General features: G+C 36.4%; 1 protein-coding gene across 2 annotated transcripts; it reads left to right on the top strand.

Annotated features, from left to right (window-relative positions):
* Nucleotides 1–7,813: 7,813 nt before the first annotated feature.
* On the top strand, nucleotides 7,814–27,090 carry LOC144958547 (histone-lysine N-methyltransferase EZH2-like). Of its 2 annotated transcripts, none has more exons than XM_078890589.1 (18): nucleotides 7,814–7,956; nucleotides 8,874–9,148; nucleotides 9,364–9,492; nucleotides 9,903–10,019; nucleotides 11,442–11,652; nucleotides 12,175–12,283; nucleotides 12,559–12,728; nucleotides 13,971–14,062; nucleotides 15,830–15,986; nucleotides 17,928–18,073; nucleotides 19,464–19,558; nucleotides 20,725–20,891; nucleotides 21,332–21,445; nucleotides 21,944–22,005; nucleotides 23,277–23,372; nucleotides 24,672–24,753; nucleotides 26,190–26,355; nucleotides 26,819–27,090. In XM_078890589.1, the coding sequence occupies exons 2-18, from the start codon at nucleotides 8,915–8,917 to the stop codon at nucleotides 26,874–26,876; spliced, it is 2,205 nt and encodes a 734-aa protein (XP_078746715.1). In that variant the 5' UTR covers nucleotides 7,814–7,956; nucleotides 8,874–8,914; the 3' UTR covers nucleotides 26,877–27,090. The 2 variants fall into 2 exon arrangements, with proteins under 2 accessions (XP_078746715.1, XP_078746714.1); XM_078890588.1 differs by having other exon boundaries at nucleotides 7,828–7,956; nucleotides 15,827–15,986.
* The last annotated feature ends 420 nt before the right edge of the window (nucleotides 27,091–27,510 follow it).

Here is a 27,510-nt window from a genome sequence, read left to right as displayed (position 1 = left end):
AGTGTTACTAAGTTACCATGCGTCATTAGGAAGGTAGTGACGTTGAAGAGCATTGTCTCTGACCAATAGATTCGCGACGTAACTGTTTGAGGTGGTATGAATCGAGACTTTCTAAGTTCTTTTTTGTGAGACCCCAGGTTCCACAATTATATGTAAATATCGGAATAATCAGTGCCTCGTAAATCTGTATTCGTTTATTCTCACTGATTTTGTTTATTTCAAGTTATTTAAATTCCATAAGTTTTGGAGTTGGTTGAATGCATTGGTGGCCAGCTGCTTTCGTTTTCTGATGTCTGCATTTTCGTTAATCCAGTTGCCTCGGTTTCGTACACTTTTCCATTCATTTTTTTTTATTTTTGTTGTTGTTTTTTTTTTGGTTTTTTTTTTTTGTTTTTTTGTGGGTACATTCTGTGTTGGATTGATTCACTTTTAGAATGCCAAACCGCGTTTATGAGTAATTCTCACTAAACTGAATTAACCTTCATGGTGACACAAAGTTTGTGTGTTGGTCCGTTATACTCCCGGATGGCAATGTTGTGAGCTTCTTAGCCAAGTTTTGAAACAGCCATTTTGGTGATTAGTTATCACTAAATTATAGATAGTATGGGCTTGGCTCAGAAGCTCACACCATTGCCATCCGGAAGTATAACGGACCATCACACAAAACTATGTGTAACTTTGAACGTTTTTAGTCTGGTTAATACAGTTTAATGAAAATTACTCAAAAACGCGGATGGCAAAAACTAATGATAAAGACCCGAGTGACGTCAACTTCATTCTATCTATACAATCAGACTATTAACACTCAATGTTACTCAACTTTTTGTGTGTCGGTGCTTTTATCCGGCTGGTGGATATTGTGCGAATTTTACCTATACGCACAGCATCAATGAATGGGGTTTAGACCGACAGTTGGGGGATCAGTTTTCGCTTAATTCTCTCAATTTGACTTTAAACGGTTAAGGTTACACACAGTTTTGTGTGTTTGTTCGAATAATTTGGGCATCCGAACTTGTGGGTATTTTACTTAAACGGATACAACGATATTTTAAAATGAAGATGCAGATAAGCCTATTACTTTATATGAGTTCTCTTTATTCGTCTCAAAGGGAAATTTTTGTCCCTGTGGTCTTTTCCAAGAGAAGACTGGAGTAATCCATTCGTCAGCTAGAGTGCCGGGCCCCGAAGTGAGCTCGGGCGAGGTGATTTGCTCAAGGCCACTGAACACGGCGGGGAGTCGAGCCGTAGTCATCGTTATGTTATAGATAGAATGCGCTTGGCCAAGGAGTTCACAACATTGCCATCCGGAAGTATAACGGACCAACACACAAACTCTGTGTAACCATGAACTTTTATAGTCTGGTTAATACAGTTTAGTGAGAACAACTCACAAACGCGGATGGCAAAAACAATAACAAAGGCCTGAGTGACGTCATCTGCATACTATCTATAGCCTGACACTGAAATCCAAAACGACTGGCAGTTTGACGTCATTATTTGTTTTTTGCACCGCTTAGTGAGTTGTCGTTAGTAGAGCTCATGGAAACAAGTTATTTCATTGGTTGAACTATTGAATACAACTCACAATTTGTTTTCTTTTGTGGCAAAAGACTGGTATTTTGACGTCATTTTTTGGTCAGTATCAGGCCATAACTTTACGAAGGCCACGGTCGAACTCGGTACGGTACGAAGCAAAGACCAACCCGCTGTGGCCCGTTGCCATGACGTAACTATGGATAGTATGCGCTTGGCTAAGAAGTTCACAACATTGCCATCCGGAAGTATAACTGGCCAACACACACAACTGTGTGTAACCATTACCGTTTATAGTCAGGTTAATATAAGTAGTTCGAAGATGGCGTCACTGAGGTCTTTGTTATTGTTTTTTCCCATCCGCGTTTATGAGTAATGCTCACTGAACTGTTATAACCCAACTATAAACGTTCATGGATACACACAGTTTTGTGTGTTGGTCCGTTATACATCCGGATGGCAATGTTATGAGCTTCTTAGCCAAGCGCATACTACTATCTATAGTTTAGTGAGTATTACTCATAAACGCGGATGGCAAAAAACAAAAACAATAAAGACCTGAGTGACGTCATCTTCGAACTCTCTATAGTCGGCCATGCCCGCTGCCCAATCAGCATGAATGAAACTTGAATAATATCCGGGAGGCGACAGCCATTGTCAAGTAGAGAAATGTGATGCACGTGAAAATCACGCGGTCTCTCTCTCTCTCTCTCTCTCTCTCTCTCTCTCTCTCTCTCTCTCTCTCTCTTTCTCTCTCTTTCTCTCTCACTCTCTCTCTTTCTCTCTCTCTCTCTCTCTCTCTCTTTCTCTCTCTCTCTCTCTCTCTCTTTCTCTCTCACTCTCTTTCTATCTATCTCTCTCTTTCGCTCCTCTCTGCTATCCTCTCTTCGCTCCTCTCTGCTCCTCTCTCTCTCTCTCCTTTTCTCTCTCTCTCTCTCTCTCTCTCTCTCTCTCTCTGTGTGTGTGCGTCTTTCACCCCCTCCCCTCTTTTTTTCTCTCGATATCTTTCGCTCCCCCCTCTCTCTCTCTCTCTCTCTCTCTCTCTCTCTCTCTCTCTCTCTCTCTCTCTCTCTTTCTTTCTTTTTTGTTTTTGGGTGTTTTTTTTTTTGTATATTTAATTTGGTTTGTTTTGTTTTTTGTTTTTTTATTGGGATGGGGGGGGGGGGGGGGAGGTGGATATATAATGATTGTCCGTATGCTACTTAATAATGATATTATAGATAGATGCACTTTTACTTTTACTATTACTTGGTATTTCATTTCATTTACTTTATCATTGCTTTATAAAATGTTATAAATATTATAAAAATATTTTTATAACGTTTATTTATTAATGTGTTTATTCATTCTTGTACTTCACTTCTGTAATACCAATTTCCCTATGGGTGAATAAAATGTATTTATTATTTATATTTACTGATTATTTCAAAATGTGAGGGGCAAAACAAATTTGTTTTATATCATTTTTTCGCATCCGACATCATACCGTCACAAATGTCTTTTGAACAAATTAAAAACGAATCAGTTATTGCTTAGCATTCCCTACTAAGGTTATGGGGTCTTATAGTATGACACTCGCTTTCGGATCGGATGGCTCTGGTTTCGAGCCTCCCTCGGCGCATAGGTGAGTCCTTTGAAAAGACTCTTTACTCACATTCACTCACCGTATTCGGGTGTAAAATGACTACTTGCCGGTAACAGTATTGTCTCTGTAGGGGAAAAAAATAAATTAATATCGCCTAATAGGCGGTATTTTCGTTTAACATGTTACGTGTTGCTGTTGTTCAGGGACCCTTGATAAAGCGCTTTGAGCACGTTTCGTGGATATTCTTCTATATAAAAGCTCAAGTTGTAGGGTTTAAAAAAAAAAATTTTCTAAGCATTCCCTTTCCACTTCCCACCCTCTCGGTCCCATTAACCATCTCCTTACCAGCCATTTTCAAGATTTTCCCCCAAATCTTCACATCCCAAGTAACATAAAAATATATATCCTTTATCACTCAAACACAATAACAGTAAAGTTCTTGCGATACAGAATTTCTTTAGAAAAACATGCTCTACAATATACTTTAAATGTTATGATGTACAAAAGAAATTTGAAGAAGATAAAAAGTTGGTAGTATAGTAACGAATGTGACGATTTTCCTATAGTTGGTAAGGAGAGAGTTAACTCACTCAACCCTAACACCGACTATATCCGTAGTTTACCCGGGTTACTTTTAACCCATGCCTATTTATTACAATTTTCTGAGACAAATTATAGGCGTGGTATCAACGGTAATGTTTTTAAATTTTGCTTGTTAATTAATGACAGTTGAATAAAACTATATATGTACATGCTCATTTTTAATACATTTTTTCCAATTTTGAAAAGTAGCAAAAATCTCTAGGCGATTTCAAGAGGCTTAGTCGACTTTGTTTAAACAATGAATATAATTATTGGTTCTCTCTCTCTCTCTCTCTCTCTCTCTCTCTCTCTCTCTCTCTCTCTCTCTTCTCTCTCTCTCTCTCGCTCTCTCTCTCTTCTCTCTCTCTCTCTCTCTCTCTCTCTCTTTTTTTTTTTTTTCCCTCTTCACATTCAGGTGGTTGCTTTTGCGATCCGTGTGATGATTTTACTTTTATGTCAACAAACAATTGTGTTAGATGGTGATATTGCTTTTTGACTCGGTCTATTGTTGTGTTAGTGTTTTGTTCTGGTCGTCACAGTACAATATAGACCTAGATAGCTTTATCAAAATCAAAATATAAAGCGTCTCTACTTGTTGATATAAGAATAGCTGTTTAAACAAATCACCATATCACTATCATTATCTCTCCTTTGTGAATGGCATAACGTTTTGTTTTGGTGTGCACTTTTTGATATAATGGAGATAGCGCCTTTTAAAACAGTTAATCGTTGATACTTTTAAATCTCTCTCATTTTAAGCCAATGTAGTCAATAAAATGTATCCCACTATCATTCATAGGACCTGGGATCTTACCTTGCATGTTGGCATCTTTTTTTTAATTTTTTTTTTTTGATTGAGGAGAAAAGAGACTTGATACTGCTAATTTTCCAGAGCAGCACTTCTGTTGACTTATGGCTCTTCGTACGAGGACGGGACACATGACCTTACAAAAAGGTGGACTGTGGCAATCGAGAGAGGCAGAGACTATGTTGAGGAGTAGCATTCTACTCAGCTAATGCTAAGCTTTAATTTGAGGTATAATGCATGGGATTTATTCATTTTGTTTTTTAAGTAATAAGCAGAGTACCAATACTTTTTGACTCATCCTCGTATCTATCTATCTACCTATCTATATCTATCTATCTATCTATCTATCTATCTATCTATCTATCTATCTATCTATCTATCTATCTATCTATCTATCTATCTATCTATCTATCCATCTATCTATATATATACATATATATATATATTATATAATATATGTATATATATATATATATATATATATATATATATATATATATATATACATATATATATATATATAATATATGTATATATATATATATATATATATATATATATATATATATATATATATATATATATATATATATATACTAGTAAAAAGCCCGCAATTTCGCGGGGAAAGAACTATTTTCATTCGATACTGTACTCACCATCATTTAATGAGGGCAGATAGGTAAACAACGTCTGTGTAATTTGGTATATCTTCGGTTGATTTTTCTGTGTGGCCCAACATGAAGTGTAAGCCACTATAGCCTCTGACCCGTGACACAGCAACATACAGTTGTCCGTGTGTGAATACCGGTTGTGGTAAGAAAATCCCCACCTTGCTTAATGTCTGCCCCTGAGACTTGTTAATTGTCATTGCATATGACAATTTTACCGGAAACTGTCTTCTATTTATAATAAATGGTAAGCCTGAATCAGTTGTTGTCGTCAGATTGATTCTAGGGATAAACACTATGTCGCCAGCTCTACTACCGGTAATTATCTTGGCTTCTAATACTTTTGAACCTTATTTAATTATTAACAAACGGGTGCCATTTAGGAGGCCTGATTTAGGATTTATATTTCTAAGCAGCACGACTGACGTGTTGGCTTTCAAATGTAATGCATGTGGAGGAAGCCCGGGAGGTGCAAGTTCGTTCAAGAATTCAATCGGGTATAAGTTGATGTCAAAGTCACTTTGAATGGAATCAGCACTGCGGTAAATTTGTTCAGTTGATGAGGTCAACCTGGACAGAACGGCTGCATTTATTTTGTCAACATTTTCATGGGTTGTAGTCAAAATTGCTCTCTCTGATAGATAACGTTCATTCGCAAAGTTCAGATTCAAATCATTGTATACAGCATTTATCAAGCATTCTGGGTCATTTTCAGGAAGGCATAGCGCTGTAGGTAATTTAACAGAATACTTTCCTATTTCACTGAAAACCGGCTCTGTACCATTTCCGATGCGGAGAAGCCAATTTGGAAAACAGTTATTGTCATCAGTAACCCTCATGTTCTTGTTCATGTGAAAAATGGTGACAAAATTCCAAATAATTGACTTGTTAAGTGTGACACTTAATATATCGGCTTCACTTCCTTTGTTAACAACAGGTAGAATTTGCCGAAAATCCCATCCAAGTACAACCACTTTGCCCCCAAAAGGTTTTGAACTGCCTGTTATGTCACAAAATGTCATGCTCACACATTCAAACACACGCCTGTCCATCATAGGTGCTTCATCCCAAATTATGAGAGAACTACTCTTCAGTAACTTAGCTGTGTCTGATTGGCGACTGATGCTACAGGTGCTGTTATCCGTTATTGGAATTGGAATTTTGAACGTTGAATGTGCTGTTCTACCACCGTGCTGACAAAAGATCAAAGGTGAAAATACAAATTTAAAGAATACTGGGGATGTAGGAGCTTTCGGAATGTCTCCCCTTTACTTAACTTATGGAAAAACAAACACCCTAGCACCTTTAATAACACTTATGACTAACCTCTAGAGCTAACCCTAATAGTAAAAAAAGAATCAAAATGGCGACTGAAATACCTTCATGTGATCAAGTGAATAATATCATTATGAATGCCACGATTTGCTGAAAAATGCCAACACACACACACACACACAGATATGTATACACCACACACACAACACACACACACATACACAAACATATCATAACAAAACTGATCACCGCTAAATCAACAACACAACGGAAGTAATAATAATACTTGATGTCATAAATAGATGACGCAAATTGACAACTTTTTACAGTGTCAAAATTAGTTGATTTTGGGAGTCAAGTGTCGTCGTTGGTACATATTTTATGATATCTGTTTGACTCAACGAACTTTCAAACTGACTTTAAATTATAAAAGGAAATCAAGTTATCTGTTTATCTATCTGTAAAAAATACATTTCTAATTTTCAAATCTTTCAGTAGAGTTGTGCGCCGTATCAATTTTTTTATTGACTCAAATAAGCACAATGTTCTCCACAATGCTATATTTTTTAAAGAAAGGATATATATATTTCCATCCATCTGTCTATCTATCTATCTATCTATCTATCTATCTATCTATCTATCTATCTATCTATCTATCTATCTATCTATCTATCCATCTATCTATCTATCTATCCATATTTCTGTCTGCCGGTCTTTGTATGTGTATGTATGTGTGCGTGATAATTTGTTTGTTAGTGTGTGTGTGTGTGTGTGTGTGTGTGTGTGTTTGTGTATGTATGTGGGTGTGTGCGTGTATGTATGTATGCGTGTATTTATATATATGAGTCAAGAAGGAGTCCACTTACAAACTAGAAGTGACGGGAAACTGTTCAATCTGGCACGGCTGAGAGCAAAGACCAAGGTCATTAATTGTTGGAATATGTTTCGTATCCAAAAGTAAATAAACTTTTTCATCTTTGTACTAAGTCAGATAGAAATATTTCTCCAAGTACAAAGTTGTTAGCCTTCTCGGTTAAGTCATAATTTAGCTTTTATGATCACTCCCAAAAGTGTATTTATTGGTACACTGGTAATACAGAAAACACGCTTGTGTATTTTGTGCACTTGTGTAGGGAATGCACACTTCCATTATAAAGGTTATTTTATTATTTATCTCAATGATCTCAATTCTTTTGACGGAAGCGCATCTTTTCCGCAGAGGGTCTGCAGTTCGATCAATTCATATCGATAATTTTAATACAGTCTCTTTATTTTTCATTGTTATCTTATATGTCGGGCACTGTATCATACACCATTTATTTTCTTATCTCTTCTGAACGGAGCTCTAAAGAACCGTTCTTTACGACAATCTGATTGGCTGTCAAAACGAAAGTAGAACAAAGCCTCCCGCTTGTCGAGGAGACCAATGTTTTCTATTTTTCTTCAATTTTCATTTTCACAGATATTTTATTCTTACACTAAACATATAGATCTTCTGGCGACTGGTAAATTGTTATTCCATCCGATTACTAACACACAAAAGCTAGTTTGTCGAATGATTTCTGTCGGTTTTGAAATTTGGTGTTCAAATTTTTCTTTGTTTCTCACTTACTTTGACTTTACTAAAAAAAAAGTTCGCTTCTCGTTCATCAATTAGTCTTGAACTTGAACTACCCCACTTCACAAACTTTGAGTCACATTCACAGTTACAGTGTGACTTTATATAAAGGGCATAAACACAGTCTGAATGGTGGTTGGGGGGGGGGGGGCATCTCAGTGATGATGGATATCTAGAGAGATTTTTCACCTGGTGCCAGAGGGCGCCGACGACGACGAGGCGATAAATTTAAATTGTGGCTGTGGCCCACGGTACTACCGCAAACTCGGGGACCCAAATAATTTTGGGGTTTTGGGAAGAGGAAAACTTTTTAAAAGAATAATTTTGGGGGTTTGGGAGGGGGAAACTTTTTTTTTTTAAGTCTCTCCCCTCCCAAACCCCCTACAAGACTTTTTTTTTTTTTTAAAGTAAAAGTTTCCCCCCTCCCAAACCCCCAAAATTATTTGGGTCCCCGAGTTTGCGGTAGTACCGTGACCCACTGCCCAATGTCTGCTCAAAATACTAAAAATGAAAACGGTAGGAGTAGGATGTCAGTGACAATGAATGGATATCAGTCTTTCCACAAGTTCCTTGCAGTGGAGGGCAAAAGTCCCATTATTGGAAAAAAATACCCCCATCCCCTGTTGATTCAAATTTATAAATGATATAATTAATAGTAATAGATCAAATTAATTAACAAAGCAAAGCCAGTGCTAGGAACTTGAGGAAAAAACAGTCTGTTAGGATAAACTAGGTGCTAGAAATAGAAATTGAATTTCATGCATCACGTTTTATTATAATTTATATATTCCTTTCCTGTTTCAGACTTGGCTAGAAGTAACGCGCACTTCTAATAGAACTGCAAAATGTCCACTCCAGAGGGTGCATGCAACACACGTAGTGGGGCGCATAGACTTGCCTTTGCAGGGACTTCAGCTGCATCAACTCCAACCCACAGACCCTCCCCCTCCCCCAGCGTGCAGAGTGACAAAACAAATGAGTCGCTTGCTAACGGTTTCCCAGACTGGAAAAAAAGGGTGAAAGCCGAATACACTCGACTTTGTTTCATTCGCAAGGATCGGCGAGCGGATGAAGTCAAGGTATGCCTCTAAAATATACAATGTCTCATTTATGCTGCTGTACTCTGAAAAAAAAAAATGCATTTTAAGAAATTTGGTCAGAAAACTCAACTTTCAAAGATTGATGGGTTAAAATAATAACCCTCATCTTGTCAAAAACTCTCAAACCCGGGGCTTCATAAGTTATTTTAATCCATCAATATTTCTTGGACTACTTTTATGTTTTCTTCACGCAGAATGCATTCGCTGCCAACAGATTTGACATTGAGAAGGAACTGGAGAAGGAGAGGGAATATTTATCCAAGCAACATATTCAGAAACTAATCGTTCCTGAAATTCTGCCCGGGCGCTCTTCATCCAAGAAGGTTATTTTTCTCATCTGTGCTGTGATTTTCTGGGTTAAAAAAAAATTGTCACTTTTGCCTTTTCTTCTGTTTCTAAATTCTCAATACACCTACAACCCACTATTGTTTTTGTCAAACTCTTCCCCTTCCTCCCCAGATTTCAATTTTTAAACCAAATTCTTTTGGGAAAATTGATAACTTTTTTTTTTTTTTTTTTTTTTTTTTTGTAACTTACATTGAGTGCTTTGTTTCTAGTTAAATAATGTCATTGATGTTAATGGCGGGACCTTTTTGAATAAGGGATTTACAAAAATCATTTATTGTTTGATTCTAAAAAATACTTGATGTTGCAGCCTGCAGTTGATGACATGCATTTATTTTGTTTCTTAGCCATCAACCCCATTTATTGTTTTGTTCGTTAATATCCCCAGTGTGAGGTAACCAGTGGAATGGGGTTCCCCACCCAAATGGCTCCCATCAAGATGTGTAACCCCATCAAACCCATACCCACAATGTACAGCTGGGCACCAGTACAGCAAAACTTTATGGTATTGTTTATTTTTTTCTTTAATATTTTTAAAATTTATTGATGAAATGTTAAGGGAATAAGGAAACATTGTTCACATACATGAAAAACACCTTTCAACTCAAGTAAAAATTTTATGCTTTCAATGTTAGGACGCAATTAGAAAAAAAGTCACCCCTTATTTCTTCTACATCAGGGGGTAAGAATCCTCCGCCTAAAGGCGGATTGCACCTATAAATGGTTGTTCATCTCTGCACATCACCATCACAGTACCGCCTTTCTCAAGTTTTTTATGAATAAAAAATAACACCACAACCACTACATCAACATTTCTACCACCACATCATCATCTTCCCTGCCACTACCTCCACCAAATTATTATCCCAACCACTACCACTCTACAATCACCACCACAACACCATCCATATCATCATATTCATACCACTACTGCAACCATCACCACATCGTCATCACTATCACCACCATTACAACAACCACCACCACATCATTATCTCTCATACCAACCACAACTACTTCAACCACAACCGCGTCTTCATCCCTGCTATCACAACTGCTACAACCACCAGCACATCATGATCCCTAACACAATCATCTTCCCTACCATCACCACATCATTATCCCTGCCACCACCACATCATAAGCCCTACCACCACCACATCATCACTCCTACCACAACCACCACCAACAAAACTACAGCAACCACCACATCAACATCCTTAGCACCAGCACATCCCAACCCCTTCGCTCCACTACAACTTCAACAACCACCACCACACCGTAATCCCTACCACCACCACTACTACAACCGCCATTACATCATCATTCCTACAATCACCACTACTACAACCAGCATCCTACCAATAAAAAGTACTAAAACTACCACCACACCCTCATATGTACCACTAGCACTATAACCACCACCACAACATACCAAAAAAAATCATGAGTATTTTTTAAAGTGATAAGTGGGGATGAGTGGTGGTTGTCGACATTTAATTTATGATCAAATGGTACCATTCTTTAAGTAGAGTTGATTTTATATGTTGTAGTTATTCTTTCAACTTTTGAAATCCCTCTGAGTATTGTCAGAAATAACTGTGAGACACAATTTGGATTGCATTCCAGTATAAAATGAATGATGTTCCATCTCAGCATAACAAGGTTTACACAGTTATAGATAAGAATGTGAAATTGAATGTAAGCTTCAATTTAATATATGTTAACGTTTTATCTGTTTTCGTTGATTAAATTGAAACTTACATTCAATTTCACATTGTTATTTATTTCTTCGAGCTTCGAGCAGCAACATTTACATTACACGGTTATTTAGCATATATTCAGACAGATGCAAAAAAACAAAGGTGTAAAAAATTATTGAATGAATTAGAAATTCCTCATGCTAAATTACACATTGAATTTTTAGGTGGACGACGAGACAATTCTTCACAACATTCCCTACATGGGGGATGACCTCCTGGATCAGGACACCTCCTTTATTGAAGAGCTCCTCAAAAACTACGAAGGGCGGGTCCACGGGGAGCGCATTTCAGGCATTGCTGACGATCTTTACATGGAGCTGGTGAATACAGTTTGTAGTCAATATCGTATTGAGAATGGCCTTGACCCAATCAAAGGTAGGTTTTTTTTTTCTTTTCTTGGATTGAGTTTTGTGTTGCTGTAAAGGTAAAGCAGTAGACTGGCTTTGACCTTAAAACAGGGTTGATGAATTTTAACCTTTATCAAAGATTCTTTTATTTGTGTTCTGTGTAGTCATGCCAGTGACAGATGTCAAATTTAGAAGTTCCACTTTTTATTGGGTGTTTTAAAAATGTCATCCATTTCCTTTTTTACTTGGGCTGAAATGATCCCAGAAGCCAGAGGTCATAAAAATACTAACGAAAATGTGAAAACGGAAACACTTCGGATTGAAACAGTACAATCAGTGTTCAAACTGGAGCCTTTCACATGTTCAACAATTTGTTAGTATAAAAACAAACAAGACATTTTAGGTTGAGTGAAGAAGGTTGGACATTTTTCATTTTCTTGGAATGCTTTTTTTTTTTGGGGGGGGGGGGGGGGTATTTACAATAGATGCAACTTATTATTATTTTTAATTTTGGCAATTTTGATGAGGCACATTATTATTTCCTTTTCAGGTAACGGGAGAGAGTGGTGTAGTGTGGAGGATGTCCCGACAGAAGTGTTTGAGGCAATTTGTGCTGCCTTCCCTGACCAGGGTGGGTCTGTAGAGGAATTCCAGACAAAGTAAGTCTTGACAAATTTTATTGTTTGTAATGGCATGATAAAGATGATCAGACCTACCTGGATGGGAATTCCCTTAGATGGAAGAATGTCCAATCTTCTGTATATTTTGTGTTGGTCCATCTTTGCTGTCTCTAATTTTCCCCCATGATCATTTGCCCAAATGGAGTCTGGACAGTCAGATAAATGTTTCCTCTTTCTAAGTTTTCACCAGTTTTCCTGTTTTGAATACTGACACTGACCCATGTGATGTTTTTATTACGTATTTCATATTCCAGATACAAGGAATTGGTGGAGTCCCACAAAACCAACAGCCAAGAGCTGCCCCCAGAGTGCACACCGAATATCGACGGGCCAAAGGCGCAGTCTGTGCCCAGAGAGAAGACCATGCACTCTTTCCACACATTGTTTTGTCGAAGGTGTTTCAAGTACGACTGCTACCTCCACCGTAAGTTTTTTCATGTTGCAAACAATTTTGGTTTTTGTGCCTGAAAAGTATGTTATGTAGACAAGCCTCATACAGCGATTAAAGTGGTATGAACAAGTTTGTTTAACTCACTCAACCCTAACAACGACTATATCCGTAGTTTACCCGGGTTAGTTTTACCACATGCCTATTGATTACATTTTTCTGAGACATTATAGGCGTAGTATCAAAGCTAATGTTTTTAGTTTTTGCATGTTAATAGTAGTTGAATAAAACTATCTATGCACATGCTCATTTTTAATACATTTTTTTCTCATTTTGAAAAGTAGCAAAAATTTCTTGGATTCAGTGAGTTAAAGACTTGAAACATTTATTGAACAGACTTTCCTTTATTCATCCCGAGAGAAAATTTCTTTTTATCTATTTTGAGAGAACCAAGGCATTGGGCAAAGTGAGCAAAAGGCGTTGATTTTGTTGCTGAAAGAAAAAAATTAGATATTGAGAGCTGGGCTTGAATGCCTTCTCTGAGGTGGAAGTTCAAGGCACAATGAGTAACTGGTGAATGCGTTGTCACAGATCCTGTCCCTGATTCGTCTAATGCTGGGTCTTGATCTATGCATTGAAAAATTTCCTTCTTTTTTCGTGACCGGTCATTCCATTCTCACCCCTGTAACATGCTCGTGTACTTCACTTTCTTGTTTTCCCACCAAGCTCTCTGAAATTGTTTCCATTTTCATGTATATGGCACATTTGTTTAGTATTTGCACTTTCACCATATCTGACACTCCCTTTTGCCAGTTATTCATTCACACTTTAGTTGAGTATTTTCTGTGTTTTGCAATTATTGCCACTTATAAATCTGTTACCACAAACTCTATATTCTACCCCTCTCCCTCTCTCCCTCCCCCTCTCAACTCTTTTTTTTGAAGAGAATAAAATGACAGACTGGTGCCCCTAGATTGTGTAAATGATTTTCATGCATCAATGTATCTTTTAAAAAAAAATTTTTTTTAATGTATCCGTAACAGAGATGACAATTATTCTCTCTCAAAGAAATACCCCTCCCCCCCCTCCGAAAAACGAACAAAGCATATAATCAAAAATATCAACCCCCCTCCAAAATAAAGAAAAAGAAAAAAAAAAACTAATCAATTCGATATCACCATCCATTGTGATATATGTGAATCAGGAAATTATAGCACTCTTTAATTATCATCTAATTTTTATTTAAAAAAAAAAAAAAAATTTTCTCCTTTTCCACAGCTTACCATCCAACCCCAAGCATGTTGAGTAAGAGAGTTCCAGCCAGAAGACAAAAGAACGAGCCGTGTGGAGTTGACTGCTATCTCCATGTGGTACGATGCGTTTTTAAATTTATGTTGTGGGGGGGGGGGGGGGGGGGGGGGGGGGGAGGGGAGGAACAATGTTTGGTGAGTGGGGTCGTTATTGACCTCCTTCGGTGTGACTGGCTGGGTCTTCTACCAACCTTTATCTTTTTTCTCTTTCTATATAGCTCTCGTCTTGGTTCTGTATTGACTTTACTCTGTTTTTTTTCCTGTTTTTTACACTTTATGGGTCCCATGACCCGGGAGTTCAATAAAATATTATTTCATTGGGATATATATCGAATTTGTATGTCTATTTAACCTCTGTGCAAAAAGTAGTTGTATCATCTATGTTATTAGAATCATTTGTTAGGAAAGAGAAATATAATCGTGGGATTGTGAATGCAGAGCTATAATTTCCCAGATTTCAAATGAAATTCCCTTTTTTAAAAAAAATTCCGGATAATAAACATTTTTTCAAAAATCCGGCTCATTTTGGCTCTCCCTTGTACACATTTTCTTGGGCCATAGTTCGCAGCACTGGAGACAAGGCTCATAAAGCTGGAGTTTATTCTCAGGCCTGTAAATTTGTCGGCAATTTCGCTACGCCGGAAAAAAAAAAATTTTTTTTTTTTTCAATTGTTTCACATCCTATTGAATTGGTAAAATTCTAAGAAAATTATTCGGGCAATGGGGATCTTTGCTCATGTTTTATTGAAAAAGCTTCCTTCTGACCCCCTGCCTGGACCTGGACCCAAACGTCTCGCAGATTTTCAGGCAATTTTTTTCAGGGGGCAGATGCAGACCTGTATTCTGCTATCTAAAGCGTTAAATAAACTGTAACAATAGCTTGGTACCTTTTGGATGGGGCGATGGGTTATACGAAAGCTGCCTACTTGAAATGTTAAAAATTTGTAGTTTCCAAAAAAAAAAAAAAAAGAGAGAGAGAAATTCACTATTTATAGCTTTACAAATAATAATTTGTCCTCACCATGATCAAAAAATGCTCCAAAGTCTTGAATATAGGGTCAAAGGAACTAAACATTTATTTTCACAAAGATTTATTGAGTCAAAGAGGCTTTTATGCCACTCTGTAGCTGGAGCCAAAAAATTCGTAATTCTACACCTTTTTCGTAGTTCTAGGCAGGTCTGGTTATACCCAACCACTTTCTGCCATATCTAAAAAGCCCAGCTACCCAATTGCTTCATTTATTTGAAAATACTTATTTTAAAAAAATTCTGTATTCAGGTGTACGATGTGAACATTTTTTATAAAAAAGTTACACAATGGGTGATGGCTTTACTATTAACTCATTTAAAGATACAAATTTGTTTTTTGTCTTGACAAGCAGACAATCGTATGGAATCAATAAGGAAAGAAATAAAAGTCACACATTGGATGGTGGGTAATGGCAAATCTGACTAATACAGGCCTGCCAACTGTTACGAAAAACATTGTAGAATTACGAAATGGTGTCTCCAATTTCAGAACATCATGATGATCTTTAAGTCATTTAAACTTATTGAAAATGAAAGTTGATGCCAGACTACATATCTTTAAGGATTTTAAAGCGTTATTTATTCCTTGTGCGGGTCACTTGTTGATTTTTAAAAGTTAAATATAGCGATTGCAATTTTTATCTCCTAAAAATTACGGATTTTTAATTTTACAAGTGGGCAGGCATGCTAATAGTAACTAGTAATAGATAGGGATGCAGATTGACAGAAACGCTTGAATCTAGTCTATGATTTGAGGGATAAAAGTTACTATTCATTTGTATTTATCTCGACAAGCAGACGGAATCATCCAAAGTCAAGGACACAAGCCAAGAAAGAGACCAGTTCACCAAGGAAATGGGAAAGTCAAACGAGGTCATGAATGGCAAGAAACGCAAGGCGAATGGCAGCAGTACTGTGAGCAGTGAAAACAGTGAGGAGAGTAATAATGCTGATGGTGAGTGTGAAAGCGTCACAAGTCATCAACAAACATATGTATAATAGTTTAGAAAAAAGAACAAAATACCAAATACAAAACGTTTTGGGCTCAAAATCCTTCTTTAGCCAATAACAAAAGCAATGTCTGCAGACAAGCCGTGCCAAATATTTCCCCGCTGTCTGTCTGGAGTTTAGTGATGTTTTAATGTTTTTATTGTTTTTGTTTATAGCTGAAGAAGAGTTTTGAGCCTAAAATGTTCCTTATTTGGTATTTTGTTCTTATTTCGAAGCTGTTATATTCATGTTTGTTCATTACTTCTTTTTTTTTTTACAGTCCACAGCTTCTAGTAGCTTTGAATCACTTTGATGGTGAGTGTGTTGCTTTGTGATGTGTGCTTACTACTTATGGATGAAAAATCAATGAAGATATATGTATTAAGTATTTTATGTCAAATTCATAGCAAACTGCTGTTGTCCAAGGACGGAAATCCAAAATATTCACATCATTTCTTTATCAATGAATTCGAAGTGAGTTGTTTTGATTCTATTTTTATTAATGAACCAGTTTTGTCAGTAACAAAAGCCTGATCTTTTATATGAAGAATTTACTTAAAATATTTCTTATTTACTCCTAACTTGAAACGTTCAATCTCAAGTGTATTTGTTGCTCGACTTTCATCAGGTCGAGCTGGTGTCATTTACCAATTGATCCTATTATTGTCAAGACATTATAAACTATCTAAAAACCTGATTATTATTAAATCTTTTTTCCTTACACATACAAAATCCTTGTCAAGACAGCGTAAACAATTTAAAAACTTTTGATCTTCATTTAATCATGCTTTCTTTATACATACAGTTATTTTCATACATTGTAAACAATCTTAAAACTTTTGATCATTATTAAATCATTTTTTCCAAACATGTACACAATCATTGTCAAGATGTTATAGACTATCTTAAAACTTGGTCATTATTAAATCATTATTTCCATACATGTATACAATCATTGTCAAGGCATTGTAAACAATCATAAAACTTTTGATCATGATTAAATCATTTTTTTCGTACACAAACTTCACGTGGAATGCACTTCTTAGGCTTGCCATCTATGGTGAAATTGCTTATTTAAAAGACCTCCAAAATATAAAGATATGTGAAAGTTTACAAGAATATGAAGGAAAAAAATGAAATTAAACAAAAAGTGACACCATCTATTGAAAGATTTTCTTATTTTCTGTATTTTGACACATTCAAAGGATGAAGCATGATGGATATTTAACAGGACAGGTCTTGAGGCAGGCTCATTTCTTTGGGATTGTTTTTTTTCTTGTAGTTTTCTTTCGTGCTTTGTCTGGCACTGTTTCACAAATACTTTTTCAGATCTTTATCTTACACTAAAGATAAAAGGAAAAAAGAAAATTGAGCTTTTATATAGCGCAATATCCATTAAACATGCTCAAAGCACCTTACAAAGGGTCCCTGACCAACAGCAACACTTAACATGTAGGACGGGACATGACGCCTGTTGTTGCGATATTGCGATTTTTTTCGGACAGAGCCAATGCTGTTAACGGCCAGGTACTCATATTACACCTGGGTACGGTGAGAGAATGTGAGTCAAGAGCCTTTTCCAAGGACTCATGTCTGCGCCGAGCGAGGCTCGAACCCAGGACCTTCCGATCCTGTTCCCTAATTTAACACTTTGGTAAATTAGTTATTGCATCATGTTTCCTGGAATGGAATGAAAATATGAAAAAAAAAAAAAAAGATATGGTCTACTTTGGATCAAAATGTTGAAAAATGAAATAACACGATGGGTGTTTGTTGGTAACTCTTGTCGGACAGAATCGTCCAAAGTCAAGGACATAGATTGTTCAAGATATGGTGTCGCTTTTTTTTCATGTCATTCACATTTTGGTCATTTGTTTGTCTGTTTTTTTTGTTTTTTTTTGTCCAGATATCGAGATCAAATTCCCACCCTGCAAGCCAGCCATGAAAGAGTGGACTGGTGCTGAAGAGTCTTTGGTTCGAGTCCTGGCTGACATGTACAGAACAAACTACTGCGCCATTGCAAAACTGGTGGGAACCAAATCCTGTCTACAGGTACGTGCTTGATGTATCATGAAAGCATTTGAGTGTGTTCCTAGTAGTTTCAAACTAAGTTCAATGATGGTGTGCTCTTGGAATATACATCTGCTCCCTTTTTGAACCATTCCCGTTGTCTTACCTTTCTTGTGTGCTTTTAATTGTTATCTAGAATTTTTTCACTATCCCATTTTCTTCCTTTATACTGATACTGAAATGACCTAAATGTTACAGTGGATGACAAAATCAGTCGGATGGTCAAAAGGTTTGAACTGATATTGCCAACTTTAGTTAGAAGATCAATTTTATCAAAAATGAGTTCTTGTCATAAATGATTAAATCAACCTTTTTTGTACATCTTCGGGAAATATCAAAGTTTAATTTCACTTCAAAATATTTTTTACAGCTAGTCAAGTTGAAAAAGTATGAAATTTGAGAAAAGTTGCAGGATACCTTTCCCATACATCTGACCATAGCTTCATGGAAAATCACCCGATTTACTTCAAATAAAGATTAAAATGCTCTGGGGAGCATATTCTTTCAGAAAATGGAGAAAAAAAATGCAAATCCAAAAATATCACCGTCCGACTAATTATTTCATGCACTGACACAAATGTGTTGCTGTAAAAACGCTGTAAAACCCTTAAGAACAAACAAAACACAAATTTTGAAGTTGATACTATTTATATCGTCAATGAAGAGTAAATTTTTTCATTGATCTAAATATCGATTATAATGTTGCTAGTATGATCTTGTTGTCCATCACTAGAATTAGAGCTCATTATGGTTTCAGGATTGTACACATTTTTTTCAAAATCTTTGTCATTTTGGCTCTCCACTGTAAACACAGACCTGCCTACCTCAAAATTTAAACATTCGTAATTTTTAGGAGGTAAAGGTTGTAGTCGTTATCGTTCACTTTAAAAATTGACAATTTACCCTCACAAGAATTAAATAACACTTCGAAATCCTTAAAATGTTGTAGTCTGGCAACTTTCATTTTCAGTAAGTTTTTACGACTTAATAGATTCACATGAAGGTCTGAAATTGGAGCCAAAATTTCGTAATGCTACAAGGATTACTTGTTCATGTCTGAGCAGCATATGGTAATCATCTGAACGCATTGGTGTTTGTATGAAAGCTCTTAACTCACTCATCCCTAACACTGACTATATCCGTAGTTTACCCGGGTTATTTTTACCTCATGCCTATATACTACATTTTTCTGAGACAAATTATAGGCGTAGGTAGTATCAAAGCTAATGTTTTTATTTTTTTGCATGTTAATGATAGTTGAATAGAACTATGTACATGCTCATTTTTAATACATTTTTTTTTTTCAATTTTTAAAAAATAAGAAGAATCTCTAGGATTGAGTGAGTTAATTATGCATTTGTCTTTCTACCAGGTGTATCGATTTGCTGTCAAAGAAGAAGCCCATATTCCTGATGTTAGTGAGGAGCAAGACCAGACACCTCCAAGGAAAAAGAAGAAAAAGCAGAGGTGCGTGGATGTTATGTTTGAAAAAAGTAGTCCTTCAGAGCCATTGGGCCCATGGGGCCGGAGTTTATCCCGGTTTCGATAACGTGAAACGTACAATAGCAATTGCTTGCTATCCTTTGGATAGGATACTAGTCTATTGCAAAGTGCTTTTCCACCAAATCTAACAGACTCAGTTATCCATTCACTGCTGGGTGGACAGGATGGTCAGAAAAAAAATCTCGACTGCACCCGAAATCAATCTTGGTCCCTTTGCGTGTGAAGCGAGTGCTCTACCAACTGAGCTATTGGGACCCTCTGATGTTATTTTATGTCATGTTTAAAGCAACAGAATGAAGTGGAACCCAAATAAAATCAACACTGCTGGACAAGAAAATTTGGTTGACTTTATCAATAATCAGGATACGAAGCAAATATTCTACTGCTGAGCCACGCTGCACAATAGCGATTTCTTGCATGGGCACAAAGTACTTTCCACCAAATCCTCTTAAGAGATGCAGCAGATCTAGCTCCCAAAAAAATTGTTTGTTGGACAGAAGGGTCAAACATGTCTCCCTGACTTTGAGACCCCTTTGCTTGTCAGTTGAGTGGTCAGCATAATGGGCTGTCAGTGCTTTCTCTTGAAGCATGCTTTCTGTCTTTGTCTTGGAATGAGATTACTTGGTTTTGTCCTGGCTCTGGCTGGATACCCTAGCTGGAAGGGAAACAGTCAAATTTATAGTTAAGAGTTTTGGGAGATGATATTTTTTTCCTTGTAAATCATCTCACTGTTATGCACTCTACTGTTTAGTTAATGTTATTTATGATTTTGTAAACATTTGACTGTATCCCTTTTAGTTGGGACCTGTGCTTGTGTCTGGATGAGACTTTTAGGTGATTTCAAACTAAGTACTTTGATAGTGTGCTCTTGGAATCTACATCTGTTTCCTATTTGAACCAATTCCCCTTTGTCTTACCTTTTCTTGGGTGCTCTAATTGTAATTCTAGAACTTATTACTATCCCATTTTCTTCCTTTTTACTGGTGCTTATATGCCCTTATTGTGTTGCAAGTGCCGTAAAACCCTTAAAAACAAAACAAACAAACATTGGTTTCCAGTGGCTTAGTTTTTACTTGGTTCATACATTTGTTTAAGTGTCTAATTCATGGGGCTATTTCTGTCTGTCATAGATTGTGGTCCATGCACTGTCGTAAGATACAGCTGAAGAAAGACGGGACAAGCAAGACGGTCTACAACTATCAGCCCTGCGACCACCCTGGCCAGCGATGTGACGATACTTGTCCCTGCATTATGGCGCAAAACTTTTGTGAGAAATTCTGCCAGTGCAGCTCTGATTGTAAGTCCTTTTCGTCTTCTTCTTTCAGCTTACCCCGCATTCTGCAGGGGTTGCCATAAAGAATGCCACATCTCCATGTTCTGTACATAAAGCATTTTATTATTATACTGAGAGGTCATTTTCTCTTGTTGCGCCTTCTGTATGGAACTCTCTTCCAATTTCTCTAAGAAAATACAATACAGAAGCTACTTTTATGACAAATATTAAGACCTATTTTAATAGAAAATATTTGATAAATTAAAACCAGTTTCCATTAAATAGTTTTGTTTTTTTCTATTAGTATGAATGGCTTATGTCTTTTGTTTAATATGAAATTGTAGCCTTGATTATTGTATTGAAAAGGCACCAAGAGCTGTTGGTAGTTGGTATATTGAATAAGTACGGTATAAATTATTAATATTATTTCATTATTATTATACCTCTTTTTTTTTTCAACCCAGGCCAGAATCGTTTCCCAGGCTGTCGATGCAAAGCCCAGTGTAACACCAAACTGTGTCCGTGTTTTCTGGCTGTCAGGGAATGTGATCCAGACCTGTGCAAACCCTGTGGTGCTGGTGAGTGTCTTCTCAGGCCTATAGGGAATGAGATTAGCGGAAGAGTAGCGTCCCTTGATTGGACGTTACCCATAGTCTGTGACGTCACCGGCGGAAAAGTTATTAGAGAGAGAACGTCATGTTGGTTGTGCGCATGCGTCTCTCATCCTTGCGGAAGCGAGGACGAGAGACCATGCGCACATCCAACCCTGGTAGGCGATATTACATTTTTTTTTGGGCAGAGACCAAGCTGTTAACGACCAGGTACTAAATTTACATCTCTGTTGGCTATTTGAACCATTTCCCGTTGTCTTACTTTTCTATAACTATTTTGACTATCCCATTTTCTTCCTTTTTACTGGCACTGAAATGACCTAAATGTTTCACAAACACTGTGAAACCCTTAAAAGCTTAAAAATTAAACAGTAAAATTGAACTCTCTCAATAAGCTATTTATTCCCATTCCTGACAAGTTATCACCGAGTAATTTGTACGGTTACATTTTTTTCAAAATCACAGATCAGTTTGACACAGACAAAATTACATGTAGGAACGTTGGAGTTCAAAGAGGCCTGCGGAAGGTAAAGTCTTTCAAATTTTATTCTCTCTGCTTCTTTTATTTTTCTCTCTTTCCTCATTTCTTCTCAATTTATTTGTAGATAGATTCATCTATCAGAAATTGGGATGGAAATATTTTGGTAATATAAAACCCTGTAAAAAATTCGGCCTGTTAACTTGTTTCAGTACAAAGCGCCATCTATGTAAACAAAGCTTATATTTTTCATGCTTGGGGTCAAAAAGTAAGAGATGCACCAAACATCACTATTTTAAAATGTAGATTAAAACATTTATTTTATGAGAAATGTCTAGTATAGTGCCTTTTATTATATTGTATTATCTCGGTTTTATTTGTATGTGTCAATTGATAGTATGTGTGTTATTAGATTATTGTTACAAATATTTGATTTTATATCATGATATAATGTAAAGCACATAGAGCACAACATCGTCATGATTATGTGCTATACAAATGCTGCTTATTATTATTTATTAAAAGGACCCCAGGGGTATGTTGGTGAAATTTGGTGATGAGATACATGTCCATGCCAAATTTCATTGCTATCCACGTGCATGGTGTACTCACACTGAGCATGCTCATCTGGAATTTGAAATTTTCTAGTTTGGGGACCAAATGACCCCCATGGCTTTCAAAAGAAAAATACCAGAAAGTACGATTTCCTGATTTGGGGGTCATTTGGCCTCTGTGGCTTTATAGAAGAAAATAGTCATGATTACAACAGAGATAGCTCTTTCCCTCATTTCAAATACAATATTATATTCCACAGTTTTTCATTTCCTCTTACTTGTTTTTGTCTAATTGCCATTAATGGGCCATTCAATTATATTATTTGGAGTAGGTGTTGCAACCTAAAATTTCGTTAGGCAACTAGCAAAAATTAAATTACAAAGCCAAATGCGACTTCCCAAACCATTGAAACTAACATTTTATTTATCGAAATTGAAAAATAAATTAAAACTTTAAAAACTTATGTGTTTTTTAGGTTTCATTTATTGATGATTTGTGAAGAAAAATAAATCTTGTTTAGGGAAAGAAGAAAAAAAAAAAAAGCTTTGTTAACAGAGACGGTGCTTTGCACTGAAACAAGACAACAGGCCCAATTTTTGATATTATAATCTTCAAGGGCTGCAGATTTTAATGGTGTAAGTTTCTCACCAATAATTTAAGTACACGACAGAGAGACAAAGGCCTAATATTTTTGATGATTTGTGAAAAAACAAATCTTGTATAAGGAAAGAAAAAAAAATAGATACTGTACTGTTTTTATTTCAGCATTTGTTGTTGGCACCATCTGATGTGGCTGGATGGGGGATCTTCCTCAAAGAGCATGCGGAGAAAAACGAGTTCATCTCGGAATATTGTGGAGAGGTAAGTCTGATGATTATAGAAGACCTGCTGGCTATGGTTCCTGACCTCCCATTCATAGTGGGCAGGGAGGTCAATTACTGTGTCTTCCATACCCCTATAACTGCTTTCCAACTTGCTTTGTTTTTTGTCATTGTCTTGGAATGGGATTGCTTGGTTTTGTCCTGGCCCTTGCTGGGGTCCTTAGCTGAGAGGGAAACTATCAAATGTTTAGTATTAGTTTTGGGAGATGTTTTTTTTTTTTCCCTTTGTAAATCATCTCTCTGTAATTTGTTATTAGTTATGTTTTCTGTTTTGGATATATTCTGTAAACATTTGAGTGTATTCCTCTTACTAGGAGCCTGTGCTGGTGTCCAGATGAGACTTAGGTGATCTCAAACTAAGTACATTGATGCTGTGCTCTTGGAATCAACATCTGTTCCCTATTCCAGATACTTCCCTTTCGTCTTACTTTTTCTTGGGTGTTTTAGTCGTCATTCTAGAATTTTTTTACTATCCCATTTTCTTCCTTTTTACTGGCACTAATATGGCCTAAATGTGATGCAAGTGCCGTAATACCCTTAAAATCAACAAACAATTGCACACCTGTCACTCGTACAGATTGTATAGGTGAGGCTGTGTCAAAACCCCGTTGTATAATATTCACCATTAGATTCTCTCTTTCTTTTTAAAAAGTAATCAATAAAAATGAATATAACACCTAAAAAAACAAAACAAAAATCAATATATCAAAATTTGGAACGTTTCGGGCTCAAAACTATTCTTCAGCCAACAACAAAAAACATTGAAAACATAAATGCATTGCTAAAAATCCAGATCGACTCTCATAAACATGCTCAAAGCACTTTACAACAGTTCTCCACCAATAGTAACATTTAACATGGATGATGAGATGATATGACGCCAGGTAGGCGATATTGTAATTTTATATATATCGACAGAGACAACTCTGTTTATGGCCAGGTTCTCATTTAACACCCAAGTACAGGGAGAGAATGTGATTAAGAACCTTTTGCAAGGACTCAACTCTGTGCTGCTCAGAATGGGACTCTAACCCTGGATCTTCTGGTCCAAAGTCAAATGTCATACCACTAGACCATGTACTATAGACTGGTTGGCAAGACAAAAAGATTATTCAGACAAAACATTCAGATGTTCTGTTTTCCTGCCTATGTTCATTTTCCGTAAAGTAATATCGTTTTTAACTGCTTTTTCTGTTAGCTTAGGAAAAGTTTTAAGATTGAATTGTTGCATGTTGAACATTTTATTCCGTTATTTCTGATACTTTTCACTCCTTTGCAGATCATTTCCCAGGATGAAGCTGACAGAAGAGGGAAGGTCTATGATAAATATATGTGTAGTTTTCTGTTTAATCTCAATTATGGTGAGAATTATTATGATTACATGTATTATTATTATTATTATTATTATTATTATTATTATTACTATTATTATTATTATTATTATTTTCATTATTATTACTATTATTATTATTATTTTTATTTTATTATTATTATTATGATAATTATTATTATCATTATTATTACTATTATTATTATATATTATTATTTTTAATATTCTTGCAGTCTGGATAATCGCACTCGCGATATTTCCCAAGATAATATAAAAGTCACTGGTTAATTGCCACAAACTTCTTGACCCAAAAAGCGGCAAATTCAAGGAATTAATCAAACAAAATCTCATGATTAAATTTCATCATGGGTGAAATTATGACGGGTTGAAGAATCTGGTGTGGGTAGGGTTTAATGCTATAGCAGTGTGTCACCTCTCTGTTCGAGACAAAAGCGAGTGGGACTTTGCATTATGGGTTTTGTGTGGTCATCTGTGACCATTAGATAGGAGGCGAAGGGGCCTTCATTATGAGTATAGAATCACTATCTCAAATTATTAAATATCCATTACACAAATAAGTATCATAGTCAATATTCATAGTATAATTTTCACTATTTACACTCCATTCATTTGACATGTCCAACTTTATGCAATCGAGAGTTTCAATTAAATATTTAAAAAAATAGCAACTTTAGTTTTTATACAGCGCAATATCCACTAAACATGCTCAAAGCGCTTTACAAAGGGTCCCTGACCAACAGCAACATGAAACATGCAGAACAAGTCATGACGCTTGATAGGCGATGTTACAATTTTTTCCGACAGATAACGCTGTTAACGGTCAGGTACTCATTTTACATCAGACTACGGTGAGAATGTGAGTAAAGAGGCTTTTCCAAGGACTCAACTATGCACCGAGCAAAGCTCGAACCCAGTACCTTCCGATCCGAAAGCGAGTGTCATACCACAAGACCACATAGCCGCACAAATTAAAATACAAAATGCAAATAATATCCAATGTCATGTTACAGTATTCATCAAAATCAAATATTGTGTTGGTAATTTCTGTAAATATATTGATTTAGCAATGCTGATGGTTTTCCTCGGATCCCCGGAAATCCGCAATTTTTGAGTCAGAGGAGGAATTTCCTCTTTTTTAAAAAGTTATATTTCCCTCAATCAAATGTACTGGCAGTGAGAGATTTGATGTGTGGTGGAACAAATAAGTGCAGTTTCCTACTCTCTAGAAGTTAGCTAGAGTATCAATGATAGTTTATCATCTCAATTGCTCTAAAAATGTGTGTGTGTGTGTGTGTGTGTGGGGGGGGGGGGTGAATGCTGTAAAAATAATGAGGCTTAAATGAAATCATTCGAAATTTTCCTCCCTTTTCAGTTTTTGGCACCATCAGCACTGATTTAGAAATCATTTATGTATTTATGTATTTTCCCCCCATTCTCCAATTTTAGACTTTGTGGTGGATGCGACTCGTAAAGGCAACAAGATCCGATTTGCCAACCACTCCATCAACCCCAACTGTTATGCCAAGGTGATGATGGTCAACGGGGACCATCGAATCGGGATCTTTGCCAAACGACCCATTCAGGCTGGAGAAGAACTCTTTTTTGATTACAGGTAGGTAGCTGCTTCTTTCCTGGTGGTGTCTAAAAAAATAAAATAAAAAATTTGAACTTTTATAGAGCGCAATATCCAATAGACGTGCTCAAAGCGCTTTACAAAGGATCCCTAAACCAACAACACATAACATGTTGAACTGGACACGACCCCTGTTAGGCAATATTACAATATTTTTCGACACATTCATCGTTGTTCACGGCCAGGTACTCATTTTACACCTGAGGTCGGTGAGAATGTGAGTAAAGAGCCTTTTCCAGGGACTCAACTATGCGTTGCGCAAAGCTCGAACCCAAGACCTGAGGAGGAACTATTACCTACCTGCTTCTTTCCTGGTGGTATCTTTTTAAAAAAATAAAACTCAAGCTTTTTTGAGCGCAATATTAACTAAATGTGCTAAACGTGCTTTACAATGAGCTTTACAAGATTGTTTTTTGTTTCTTTTGTGTCTTTCTTTATTCAGATACGGACCTACAGAACAACTTCGATTTGTCGGCATTGAACGGGATGGTTTGATGTAATTAAAAAAGGTACAAGTAGAAAGGAAAAGGTGGGGGGGGGGGCAGAGAGAGAGAGAGAGAGAGAGAGAGAGAGAGAGAGAGAGAGAGAGAGAGAGAGAGAGAGAGAGAGAGAGAGAGAGAGAGAGAGAGAGAGAGTGTGTGTGTGTGTTTATAATTGCTTTCATTATTATGATAATAATGTTGTACATTGTTGGAATAAACTTTTTCAAATGAACATTGTGTTTTTTTTTCCAATTTATTTTTCAGGAATAATGTACTTTTTTTTTTTACTAATTTCTTTCTTTTTGCCACTTTCGTTTTGTGTTTTTCTGTGCTTTTCTTGGTAGTCAAGGTCACCCCCACCATGAATTTGTATTGACTTTATTGTCAATTTCATTCGTTCCACTATATTTAGTTAATTATAAAATTTGAATCCTCAACATACATTATCTGACAAATATTTAAAATGAATCCCTTTACAAAACAACAAAAGAAAGACCACTCTCATTGCATGGCATCTCTTTGGACATATTTTAAGAAGAAATCCACAAATATTATCAAACAAAGCTATGCAAGCATATTTCAAAAAGTCGAGGAACTCTTTTAGAGGATGGCCCATAACTACCCTAGCTTTTCTTTTAAATCAAAACCTCGG

Source organism: Berghia stephanieae, chromosome 13 (assembly GCF_034508935.2).
Source record: "Berghia stephanieae isolate SIO BIC M18660-M18661 chromosome 13, UCSD_Bste_1.3, whole genome shotgun sequence".
NCBI classification, from domain to species: domain Eukaryota; kingdom Metazoa; phylum Mollusca; class Gastropoda; order Nudibranchia; family Aeolidiidae; genus Berghia; species Berghia stephanieae.
Note: the sequence above shows the minus strand (reverse complement) of the source record. Positions and strands in the feature narration are given on the sequence as shown.